The sequence below is a fragment of the Urocitellus parryii genome, unplaced genomic scaffold, assembly GCF_045843805.1.
Source record: "Urocitellus parryii isolate mUroPar1 unplaced genomic scaffold, mUroPar1.hap1 Scaffold_109, whole genome shotgun sequence".
Taxonomy (NCBI): Eukaryota; Metazoa; Chordata; class Mammalia; order Rodentia; family Sciuridae; genus Urocitellus; species Urocitellus parryii.
In genome coordinates, this window is record NW_027551845.1 from 540,414 (window position 1) to 553,309 (window position 12,896).

Genomic DNA, 12,896 nt, shown 5'->3' on the forward strand with positions numbered 1-12,896 from the left:
ATCTAGGCTTATAGTTTGTAATTTATAAATAAAAAGAACAAGAATATAAAACAAGACTATGATAAAAGTAGATTGGTTGCATAAGAAAGTTCAATAAAAATGTTTTCATATTAGTTACTTTCTCTAATGCATATAAAGGTAATAACATAAGATGGGATTGCAGATATAGTGATATATATTGTATCTTAAAAGCAAACCAGACCGTACTTTTCTCATGGAGCTCCTTTCTGCCATTCAAATTTGTATTCTGTCTCTCCTTCTGTTTCTTCTTTCTAAAACATTCATTAAAAAGTCTTTCAATTTTCTCCATAAAATCAAAATTAATTATAAGTAAATTAAAACAGTAAATAGTGCTTTACCTCTTTGTTTTCTTGATTGCATATCAAAAATACAGGAGGGGAAAAAGTAAGACAAGTTAAAATTATCAGTGTAAAAATCAAATGTATATTACCACTATGATATGTTATTTGATTATAATTTGTAAGATTGTACTGGTTTGACTTCTTTCTTTTTGCATGAGATAAAAATCAAGGACGAAAGGATAAAATACAATACTGAATTTAACAATACTATATTTAACAAACATGTTAACTGCTAATTGTTAATTGCTAATTTTGAAACTTTTATGCTTTTTACAGATAGTGAATATTGTATTTTATATACACAAGTATATTTAGAAGGAAAGACTAAAGATATAACCACATTATAAAAGAATAAATGCATTTCTGCTGGTGTTGAGATTTTTTTTCCTCCCAAAAGGACACCTCATGAAAAATTACTAGAACAATATTTTTAATATTTATTCTACTTTATTGGTTATAATATTATTCTTTATTATCTCCTCAGAAAACCAATTTTATTTATTTTTTATTTATTATTTTGTAGTACTGGGGATTGAAGCCAGGGGTGCTCTAACACTGAACTACAAACCCAGTCCTTTTTATTTAAGTGAGGGTGTTACTAAAGTTGTGATCTTCCTGTCTCAGCCTCCCAGATAAGGATTATAGGTTTGCACCATTGCACCTGACATGATAACAATCTTTAAAAACAAAGAATACTTTTAAAAAGTCTGTTAGCTGGCTGGGGATGTGGCTCAAGCGGTAACACGCTCTCCTGGCATGTGTGGAGAGCTGGGTTCTATCCTCAGCACCACATAAAATAAAGATGTTGTGTCCACCGAAAACTGAAAAATAAATACTAAAAACAACAACAAAAAAATTTTCTCTCTCTCTCCTCTCTCTCTTAAAAAAAGTCTATTAGCAGTTTTCAATCTTTTTTAAAAATTTTGATTAATTAATTTCTTTGAGATGGAGGTCACTATGTTGTGCAGGTTGGTCCTGAACTTGCCTCTTCCTGTTTTGAGACTCCCTGGTAGCTGCCACTACAGGTTTGTGCTATCACACCCAGCAGTTCTCAATCTGTAGTTGTAAACATATAAAATATTTTAAGGAAACAGGGCACGTACCTTTTTTGGCTCCTGGTGGGGCTTCATACATGAAATTAAGGCCATTCTTTACACATTCATCTCCCATAAGCAATCTAAATGACATAAGAAATAAACTTAACAGTTTTATCCTTCCACCCCAAAAGGAACCCCAAGAGAATAAAAATAAATATTTTTTTTGTTAGAGTTCAAATTCTAAAATTTTACCCCACTGATTAGAGGACATTTAGAATATGTGAACGGAAATCAAACAATACTGTTTCTTTAGAATATGTGAATGGAAATCACAATACTATTTCTTTAATAATAGGCTGTAAGTTTTGAAACCGTCTTCTTACTTGAAATATTCTGGTCCTCTCAACAAAAAAGAGGAAAAGCTCTACGTCTACGGTCACTCTAAAGGACTTTTCTTAAATTCTGAAATGCTGTTGAAATCCTGAAGGTCATCACAGAGTTGGAATTAAGTTAAACAGTTGGACAAGGACAAGGTTGCCAACAGTTTTTCTTAATTGTGAGGAATCAGTTTTGAAAATGAGTCTGGGTTTTCTTGAGAAAGTCAAAGCCAATTAATGCTTGTAAGAATCTAAATGAGAGAATCAAATTCTTTAGTGAGGCCAATGAAAAAAGACTCATTTTAAAAAAACTCTCCAATAAGCAACTTAATATGATAGAATCAGTGCCTGCTGTACCTCAAAAATCTTATTTTTATTGTTCCATTTTAACACTGAAAGTTTCCTGTTCAGGTTCCATTTACAAAAAGAAATGTTTGGCTTTTTATAAAAAATCCTCAGCCACAAATTGTATGCCTGAGTTAAAGTTTAATTCAAAAAATACAGGTAAAGGGCTGGGGATGTGGCTCAAGCGGTAGCACGCTCGCCTGGCATGCGTGCGGCCCGGGTTCGATCCTCAGCATCACATACAAACAACGTGTCCGCCGATAACTAAAAAAATAAATATAAAAAAAAATACAGGTAAAGTGCTAATTATAAAGAAGAAAGCCAACAAGGAAATAGAATTTCCTCTCATACTTGGAAAAGACAATCAAAATGGATATGCTACATGATTGAGATTCTTCTCTTACTTCCATTGGATTCTATAAACAACTGTTATGGAAAAAAAAAAGAGAAGCAAAGGAACATAGGTACAGACATCCATACAATGGATTATTATTCAGCAACAGAAAGGAATTAAGTGCTGATACATGTCATACCATGAAACATGCTAAGAAAAAGAAATCAGTTACAAGATGCCACATGTACAGGACATGTCCAGAATTGGCAAATTTATAGAGATAGTAGACTGGCAATTACTTAGGGCTGAGAGGTAGAAGAAGGACAAGGTTGGGAAATTGGAAGTAATTGCTAATAGGTATAAGATTTCTTTTTCAGAGATGAAATGTTCTGAAATTAGATTATGGTGATGATGCCAAAACTCTTAGTTATTGGTGGACACAACATCTTTGTTGGTATGTGGTGCTGAGGATCGAACCCGGGCCGCACGCATGCCAGGCGAGCGCGCTACCGCTTGAGCCACATCCCCAGCCCCAAAAACTCTTAATATACTTAGAAGTCAACATATCTTTACACAAGTATGTAAATTTTATCTTATATTAACACCATTAAAAAATGAAAATTAAGGGCTGGGTTGTGGCTTAGCAGTAGAGCAATTGCCTAGCACGTGCGAAGCCCTGGGTTTGATCCTCGGCAACACATAAAAATAAATAAAATAAAGATACTGTATCCAACTACTACTAAAAAATATTTTTAAAAAGTGAAAATTAAAAAGCTCAGCATCACTAAATATTATGGAAATGTAAATCCAAAACTGCAATGAGATACCACTTCATACTTACTAGGATGGTTACTGCTGAACACAAAAAACCAAAAAAAAAAAAGTTAAATAGAGCATTTCAGCAAAGGAAATTATTAAAAGTATGGAGAGAGAGCTACAGAATGGGAGAAAATCTTGACCAGTGACGTCTCCAATAGGGGGTTAACATACAGAATATATAAAGAATTCAACTTAATACCCCCCCAAAAAAACACAACAAAAACTCAAACCAACTAACTCAATCAATAAATGGGCCAAAGAACTAACCAGAAACTTCTGAAAAAAGAAACACAAATGGTCAAAAAAATCTATGAAAAAATGTTTAACATCTCTATCAATCAGGGAAACGCAAATCAAAACTACACCAAGATTTCATCTTATTCCAGTCAGAACGGCAGCGATCAAGAACACAAACAGTAAATGCTGGCAAGGAAAAAGTACACTTGTACATTTTTGTGGAACTGTAGACTAGTACAACTACTCAGGAAAGCAGTATAGAGATTTCTTACAAAACTAGGGATAACCCACCTATCTCATTCCTTGGTATTTTCCTAAAAGATCTAAAATTGGCATACTACAGCAATAAATTCACCTCCATGTTCATTGCAGAGCAATTCACAATAACTAAATTATGAAATCAACCCAGGTGCCCACCAATAAATGATGGATTAAGAAATTGTGGCCGGGAGGGGCTGGGGTTGTGGCTCAGAGGTAGAGCGCTCGCCTAGCATGGTGAGGCTCTCGGTTCTATCCTCAGCACCACATAAATATAAAATACAGATATTGTGTCCACCTATAACTAAAAAATAAAAAATAAATTAAAAAATAAAAAATAAATTAAAAAACAAAAACATGCCTGAAATCCCAGTGGCTTGGGAGGCTGGGGCAGGAGGATCATGAGTTCAAAGCCAGCCTCAGCAAAAGTGAGGTGCTCAGCAACTCAGTGAGACCCTGTCTCTAAATAAAATACAATAGGACTGGGGATGTGGTTCAGTGGTTGAGTGCCCCTGAGTCAATTCCTGATACCAAACAAACAAACAAAAATCAACAGGGAACTTCACCATTATGCATAAGTAAAAAGAACTGATCAAATATAAATAAATAAGCAAATGGAATTATAGTAGAGGAAGGAGAATGGGAGAGGGGAAGGAAATGGGAGGAAAAAGTGGGGATCATGACCTGAATTAAAATTTCATGCATGTATGAGTTTGTTGGGATGAGCCCCCCAACTACTATATATAACTATAAAGTTCTAATAAAAAAAAAAGATAGCACAGTCACTACAGAAAAGAATTTGGTGAATTATATGATCCAGTGATTCCATTCCTAAAAATATATTTATTATTTTTTAATTTTATTTTTTAATATTTATTTTTTAGGTGTAGATGGACATAACACAATGCCTTTATTTTTATGTGGTGCTGAGGATCAAACCCCAGTCCCACCAGTGCTAGGCGAGCACTCTATCGCTGAGCCACAATCCCAGCCCCACCTAAAAATATATTTAAAGAAATTGAAAACAGGAACTTGAGCAGTTACCTCTAAAGATTTACACAGCATTATTCACAATAGCTCAAAAGTATAAGCAACCCAATGCCTATAAACAGAGGAGTGTTCTACAGTTCACTTGATTTTTATTGATTGGTTTACTTATTTTTATTATTTATTTATTTATATTTTTGTACAGGGGATTGAACCCAAGGGCACTCAACTACTGAGCCACAACCCTATCCCTTTTTTATATTTTATTTACAGCCAGGGTCTCAATGAGTTGCTTGGAGCCTTGTTAAGGTGCTGAGGCTGGCTTTCAACTCCAATCCTCCTGCCTCAGCCTCCTGAGCTGCTAGGAATACAGATGTGCCCCACTGTGCTTTGTTTATTAAATCTATTTTTGTGACAGTGGTCTCACTATTTTCCAAGGCTGGTCTCAAACTCTTGGGCTCAAGCAAATCTCTTGCCACACCTCTGAAGCAGCTACCACACCCAGCTTTTCTCAGAAACTATATGAGTCGTAGAAAATACATTTTACGTGAATTATGGGTAAAGTCAAATAAAGTGACCATCTATGAGAGTAAAGGGATTAGTCTCCTGTAATTGATTATTCTATAAACAATGGCAGAGGGGCATATCTCACCTATTATCATATGACTCTTGTTCTTTAAGGTACTGTTGCATTAATTCTTCTTGTTTCTTCTTATCATATGATATTTTCTGTTCTGCCATCCATTCCTAAATGAGTAAAGTAAAAAAGTAAATTAAATAGTTGGATTTAAGTTAAGTAGCAAGTTTGTTTTTTCATAATTAAATATAAAATGGCATTGTTTATGACAGTCCAATTTAGTAATAATGACATCATCACAAAATAATATCTGAAAATATGATTTGTATCTTGATATAAATCCTAAAATTCAACCATTCAACATAGCTATACTTTCACACAAACATGAGAACTGCTTTCAGTATGTGTGGTACAACAGCACCTTGTACCGGTCCCTACATTATTTCAGAGAGCAAAAAAAGCATTTCTTTACATAGAATATGTTTAACATAGATAACCCATTAGTACAGAACATTAGAAGTAGTGTTATGCAATGGCCACCAATGCTACTGGGTGTCACCAATACCCTAAGAGAGGAGAACTGGAGAAAGAGAAAAAAGGGAAAGGAAATGAAATTGTAGGAAAAAAAGAAAGAGACAAGAAAAGAAACAAAGAGATAAGACAGGGGCTAGGGATTTAGTTTAGTGGTAGAGTGCTTGCCCAACATGATGGAGGCCCTAGGTTCAATCCTCAGCATAAAACAAAACAAAAAACCAAAGAAATGAGACAGAAGTGCTCAGGAGCATGAACACCTTAGGGTAAAGGTGTCTGTGTGAAATTCACAACACCATAAAAATAGTAAAGAGAATGAGACATAGATTAGAATGCTTTACAAGCATAGAATGCTTTATAAGTTTTGGTTATTTATTTTTTAGTTTTGGTTATTAAAAGTTATTTTTTATCAAGTAATTGTATTCACAGGTTGCTAGTGTTATCCATTTATTGCATATCCTGCCAAAGATTCTTTTTAAATTTTTTTAAAGTTGTAGATGGACACAATATATTTATTTGACTTATTTATTTTTATGTGCTGTTGAGGATTGAACCCAGTGCCTCACATGTGCTGGGCAAGTGCTCTACCATTGAGCTACAACCCCAACCCTTGCCAAAGATTTTTTTTTTTTTTTGGCACCAGGGATTGAACCCAAGGGTCTTATCTACCAAGCCACACACCCTCAGCCCTTTTAAAATTTTATTTAGAGACAGGGTCTCTCTATGTTGCTTAGGGCCTCACTAAGTTGCAGATGCTGGTTTTGAACTTGTGATCCTCCTGCCTCAGTCTCCCAAGCCACTGATATTACAGGTGTGCACTATTATGCCCTGTTCTGCCAAAGATTTTCTAATGCATATGCATTAGTATATAAAACATAATTCTATTTACATGGTGGTAACATACTTTACATATATATGTACATATTCACATGGCTATATAAAACTCAAAAACATAAAACATGCTATATATAAAATTAAAAGCCTAGTTCATTTCACAACTTTGTGTGTATAGTCAATTAACAATTTTAGTACCCCCTGTATGTGATGCACACAGTAGTAAGCACTCACTTTGTTTCAAATCCTCTACCCACACTATCTCATTTTTTCCCCCCAAAGGCACAGATAGAGATTTAGGAAAGTAGATACACATTCAAGGAAGAATGCAGGGTATAAAGAAAAGGATGGCAGTTCAATGGTATGAGGTGTTAATATTTATGGAGGACAGTCCTAGGGGCTGGATGAGATACACCATCTCATTTACTCTTCACAACTTTACAAGTCAAAGCAAGTGATACTGATCATCCTTTATTTGTAGATTAAGAAATTTTGGATCAGGAATATTAACTATTTTGTGTGACAATGCCTGTAATTCAGGGACTGCAGGAGGATTGCTAAGTTTAAGGTTAGTGTCAGCAACTTGTAGAGAGAGATCCTTAGCAACTTAGCAGAACTTGTCTCAAAATAAAAAATGGTTGGGATGCAGCCCATTGGTTCAATCCCCAATACCAATAAACAAATAAATATATAAATATTTTATGCAAGGTCTAATACCGACTATGCTGGAATGGTTAGAATCCTCGTCTGCCTCCAAAGCTCTGACTTTTTACTTCATCCTTTTGCTTTTCACCACAATCATTTTCGCTATGGTTTTTCTGCCCTGAGCTTAGCCAAACTGTAATTAATTAATTAATTAATTATTTTTTTTGAGAGAGAATTTTAATATTTATTTTTTGGCGAACACATCTTTGTTTGTATGTGGTGCTGAGGATCGAACCTGGGCCGCACGCATGCCAGGCGAGCGCGCTACCGCTTGAGCCACATCCCCAGCCCTAATTAATTATTTTTTAAAAAATATTTTTTAAGATGTTGATGGACCTTGATTGTATTCATTTATTTATATGCGGTGCTGAGAATTGAACCCAGTGCCTCACACATGCTAAGCAAGTGCTCTATCACTGAGCCACAACTCCAGCCTCTAATAAATTAATTTTGCTTTATTTATTTTTGGTGCCAGTGATTGAGTCCAGATGTACTCTATCACTAAGCTACATCCTCAACCCCTTCTTCTTCTTCTTCTTCTTTTTTTTTTTTTTATTTTGAGACAGGGTCTCGCGAAGTTGCGGATCTCGCTAAATTGCAAAGGCTGGCCTCCAACTTGAGATCCTCCGGAGTGCGTCACCGCCCCGACTGTAATTAATTATTTAAAACGCTAATATTCAATGAGGGTGATTTCTTTTATACGATCTATCTTAAATAAACAGTCGTCTTTGTAGAGGAGAAAACTAAGGAGCCGTGAACCTCGGATTCGAAAAGACCAAACCCGAACCAGTTAAGGCAAGTATTGAGCAACTGTGAGCGCAGGCTCCACGTTTTATGGATTTACACTTTGACCGACAGAGCCAACGAGAGCATCCCAACTCGTCTTGGATGTAGAACAAACGTAGAGCGCCTGCTTCATCAGTGAGGAAAAGGGGGCGAGAGCACCTGGGCTTCTGGCCTGGAGAGGAGGTGATATCCTGGCATCCCAGCGACATCACCACTCTCACCCCAGCAGCCCCTGGGGACCCAGTGGCCGTAAGCCAGATCCCTTTGGGTTTCTTCTACTCACCTTTTTGATATTGGATTTGGAGGCAGGATGAAAGTCCTTTTTGCACATGAAGTTGGCGAAGGATTTCCCCATCTTGGCATCCGAGCTGAGGAAAGCAACCAACCGGTCAGCGAGCAACGTAAACAAACTCTGCCGCCTAACCGGAACTGCGCCTCCAGCAGCCGCGGGAACTTCCTAGGTCAAAGGTGACAGCTTCCGTCAACTGGCGCCTCCTCCCGCTACTTTCAGCTGTCACTTCTGGAAGCGCAGAGGCCAGGTGAGGGGCTTGCTAGAGGGAGGAACGTGCGCAGCGGAGGCCAGAGCCCTGGACTAGCTGCGGCGCAGCGCTGCCTGACCGCGGGACTCGCGGCCACAGCCGTTTGATCGTCTCACGCAGTGTACGGGGTCCGAGGTGGCGGCTCTTTCTACCAGCTGTCAGATGTTCGAGCCCATTGCTTTCGTTGAACGCTGACACGAGTTGCAAAAACTTTTCTGCACCGGGTTTTTCACCTGTCTTGTGGAGAGAGTAATTCTCGCTTTAACTGGAGTACGATTGTGAGGTTCAAACGATGTGATGCTTTTTGAAAGCTATAAAATAGAATGTCAGCTCTACAAGAGCGGGAGCTCCTTTTGTTTCTAGTTATTTCCAGCTGTACGTTCCCTAGTGCAGAAAGATGTTCAGCAAACATTTGTTGAGTGATAAATGGTGTGAGAGTCCAAGTTTCATGTTCTCAATGGGCCAAGTACCATTCTAACTAGGCAGCAATTGTACCTAGCTTCCCTGACGACCCCTCTTGGATAGTTGAGATCTCCTAGTGCAGCGTGATGGACGTCAGGACTCCAGGGTTTTGAATAGATGTGGCTGCTATTATTATAGAGCACACATCAACCAAGTCCTCTAGCGGGGTTTAGACTAGACTATTTGTGTAATTTACTCTTCTGCCAGATAATAACATCTTTCATTTGAGGATCTACTATGTTTCATGTTAAGCAAAACGCTTAACTTGTCTAATTGAAATCCCCGTAATAACTCTGTTTAATCTTTTATTCTACTATTGAGCCTGCAAGCATAGAACAATTAAATAGCTTGTCAAAGTTATGTAGTGGTGGAACCAACTTTGGAACACAAATAGAAGGAGATGCAAGATATAAAAGTTGAAATACTCAAAGAAAAGAACAATAAGGATAGTGACCTCTTTCTCATCATTGAGAAGAGAAAAACTTCAGGAGTTTGGGCATTATAAAATAAACAGCTAAAACAATGTGTCTATTCTGAAAGCAAAATAAAGTATAGAATACTTAAGTATATTACTAAAATTGATGATTTAAATTTTTCAAATTTCTAGTGAAGACAATCTACATATGAAATTCTACAATCAGGATTTACAAATTATATTTGTGAACTTCCACCATGAAATATTGACAATTGGAATTTCATTGACATTTTTTATATTTGAAGTAGTGAATCTGTTTCAAAATTTCTGTCTTTTTAATATTATAATCTCTGCATATTCTTCCTTAGGTCAAAGGAAACCTTTTCTTTCTTATTTCGAGAAAATACTGAAAACATGTTTTTTTTTTCCCCCTGTAAGTTTCAATGATAACAATACAAAGATAATTAAGGCATACTCTCGCCTCATAAGGATTTTATTGCCAATAAGAGGACTGGTGCACAAATATATAGAATATAGCCTTTATAACAGTAGGCTAGGTGTAGAGATTCCCGAATATAGGAATAATGAAAAGAAATTCAGGGGAGACTTTAGGAGAGAAAGGTTTTAGAGAATAAATTTGACCCATCAACTAGAAGAAAGTAGTTCACATTGCTATTTTCTTGTTGATTCTTGTAGTTCATGGTTGATTCTTAAGTCATGTTGATTATTGTATTATAGTTTATGATATTTAAAGCTTTAATGAACACCCTTTATTAGACATGGTAATAATATCCCTTGGCCAGAGAGTAGCAGTATTTGTTTTGTATATACTTAACAATATTTTCTCTTGTTATTTAAAAACTTCTATGTGATTGGTAGTTGTTTAGAAAATGGAGCCCTATTCCTGTGATACATTTGTGGCATTACCCCCAGCAACAATTGATAAGAGGATTATTTTTGGAAAAAATTCAGACAGACTCTGTGATGAAGTACAAGAGGTAGTTTATTTTCCTGCTGCAGTTCATGATAACAGAGAACCTCTTAAGGTAGGTAAAATATATGTTTTTATTTTCTAGATATTCAAATCTTTATTTTTAAAAATTGCCTTCATTCCAAGTCTAAATCTGGGAAGCACCTTCACCTCACAAAGAGTGCATAAATATGTACAACAGAGGAAACTCATTTTTAAAAAAATATTCGTTTTTTAAAAAAAATATTTTTTAGTTGTAGATAGACACAATACCTTTATTTATGTATTTTTTCAATGTGGTGCTGAGAATTGAACCCAGTGCCCCACACATTCTAGGTAAGTGCTCAGCCACTGAGCCACAACCCCAGCCCGGAAACTCATTTTTAAAAGAATGTCATTAAAAAAGTATAAGATAACACCCATAGATATTAGTCCATCTTCTAAGAGGCAGTACAGTCCTCACATCGCCAGAGTACCAAGGTTGTCTTAAACACCAGAATCTATAGCTTAATTTCTCCACTTAATACCAAGCAATAAAAATTAGACAGTCCTGGGCTGGGGATGTGGCTCAAGTGGTAGCGTGCTTGCCTAGCATGCATGTGGCCCGGGTTCGATCCTGAGCACCACATACAAAGATGTTGTGTCTGCCGAAAACCAAAAAATAAATATTAAAAAATTCTCTCTCTCTCTCTCTCTCTCTCTCTCTCTCTCTCTCTCTCTCTCTCTCTTTTTTACAAAATTAGACAGTCCACCAAGGGAAAAACTGCTTCTATCTGACACTCTTAGAAGGGTCCCCAACTTTCTATTTGAGATGATGTTGAATTTTTGTTTCCCACTGGCCCTTGGATTGTTTCTCCAGATGTAGCACTATTATTTCGTAACTCTTTTTACACAACAGTGATTGAAAACTTCCTTTGATCAGAGAATAATGTTAGGTGTAACCTCTAATATTTAAAAACACTGGTTTATATGTGACAACTTTCAATGAGAATATCCCATGGGTGTTCATGTTTCTTGATGCCACAGAAGGTGAGTATAAATGAATTTTAAGAAGTCAGGCATCACTCTGCTTACAAGACAACCCGTTCCTAGATGAGTTCTGGGGTGGCATGTTATTCACAAAAGGCATTTGTCTAATTCTGACCAGGAGCCAGAATTTAGAATAGTTTATAGACAAATCACCAAGGCCATGAATTGACACAAAAAACAGGCAGAGCCCTCTAGCATGTCAGAGATCTTCATTGCTTCAAATTGCAAACCAAAGTATCCCAGAAAACAGGAAATCTGAAATACATGTTTTATTAGCAATATGCTACTTTAAAAATATCATAAAACAGTTATTACTATCATTTTTTTTTTGAGAGAGAGGGAGAGAGGGAGAGGGAGAGGGAGAGGGAGAGGGAGAGGGAGAGGGAGAGAGAGAGAGAGAGAGAGAGAGAGAGAGAGAGAGAGAATTTTTTAATATTTTACTTTTTAGTTTTCGGCGGACACAACATCTTTGTTGGTATGTGGTGCTGAGGATCGAACCTGGGCCGCACGCATTCCAGGCGAGCGCGCTACCGTTTGAGCCACATCCCCAGCCCTATTACTATCATTAACTAGCAATTTGGAAGAGATAATAGAAGTTAAAATTCAAGAATTTAAATATGAAAAATAATTGAATTAGAAATAGGCTTCTGATTTTTATTTCAATGATTTGGAAGCAATTGAAATAACTAATGAAAATTATTCTTTGATGAAATATTAGAATACTTTTCACATGCAAGCATGTTAGAGCAAGGAGTTTAAAGTCAGCTGTAAGATTCAGATGTTGTCTGATGGGAATTCAGAGTCTACAGTTGGAATAGGAGGTATATGCAACTAATTCCACTATAAATTAAATGATAAATTTAAGTAGAAGCAACATATTGCAGCATAGGAGAAACATGTGATTCAGACTAGGGATCAAGGAAAGCTTCACTAGGAAGTTTGTTAGACAAAAAAGATTTTGATTGGTGTAGAATAAGAAAAGTTAATCCAGATTCTGGATAAAGGTTTATGACTCATTAAAAGGTTTATTAAGCCCTGCAATAGCACTAACAACATGCATTTTATTCAGTCACTTGATAGTATACAAATGAATTGAAGGATCCTTTAAAATTTTTATGTAAGAAATAATTTACTATGGAACTTTAGTGAAAGTTTCACTTTATATTTTATTGCTAAGTTATGTACTTTTTGTATTTTAATTCTGTGACATTCTAACACTCAGATATATTAGACATTTTCTATATATTAGGCTATATATTTTTTCTTTTTCTGAAACTGTTTATTCATCTGGG

The 12,896-nt window shown here is 36.2% G+C and overlaps 1 protein-coding gene and 1 pseudogene across 4 annotated transcripts in view; one reads left to right on the plus strand and one right to left on the minus strand.

Moving 5' to 3' along the window:
- LOC144251573 (corepressor interacting with RBPJ 1-like) overlaps window positions 1-8,544 on the minus strand; it is a 35,754-nt pseudogene extending 27,210 nt beyond the window's left edge.
- Window positions 8,545-8,664: 120 nt separating this feature from the next.
- Window positions 8,665-12,896, plus strand: part of LOC144251572 (secernin-3-like) — a 35,701-nt gene continuing 31,469 nt past the window's right edge. For all 4 annotated transcript variants that reach the window (XM_077794420.1, XM_077794417.1, XM_077794418.1 and 1 more), the window contains exons 1-2: window positions 8,665-8,728; window positions 10,485-10,651. In XM_077794420.1, coding sequence (XP_077650546.1) covers window positions 10,496-10,651 — 156 coding nt within the window. In that variant the 5' untranslated portion in view covers window positions 8,665-8,728; window positions 10,485-10,495. The remainder of the gene's footprint in view (window positions 8,729-10,484; window positions 10,652-12,896) is intronic.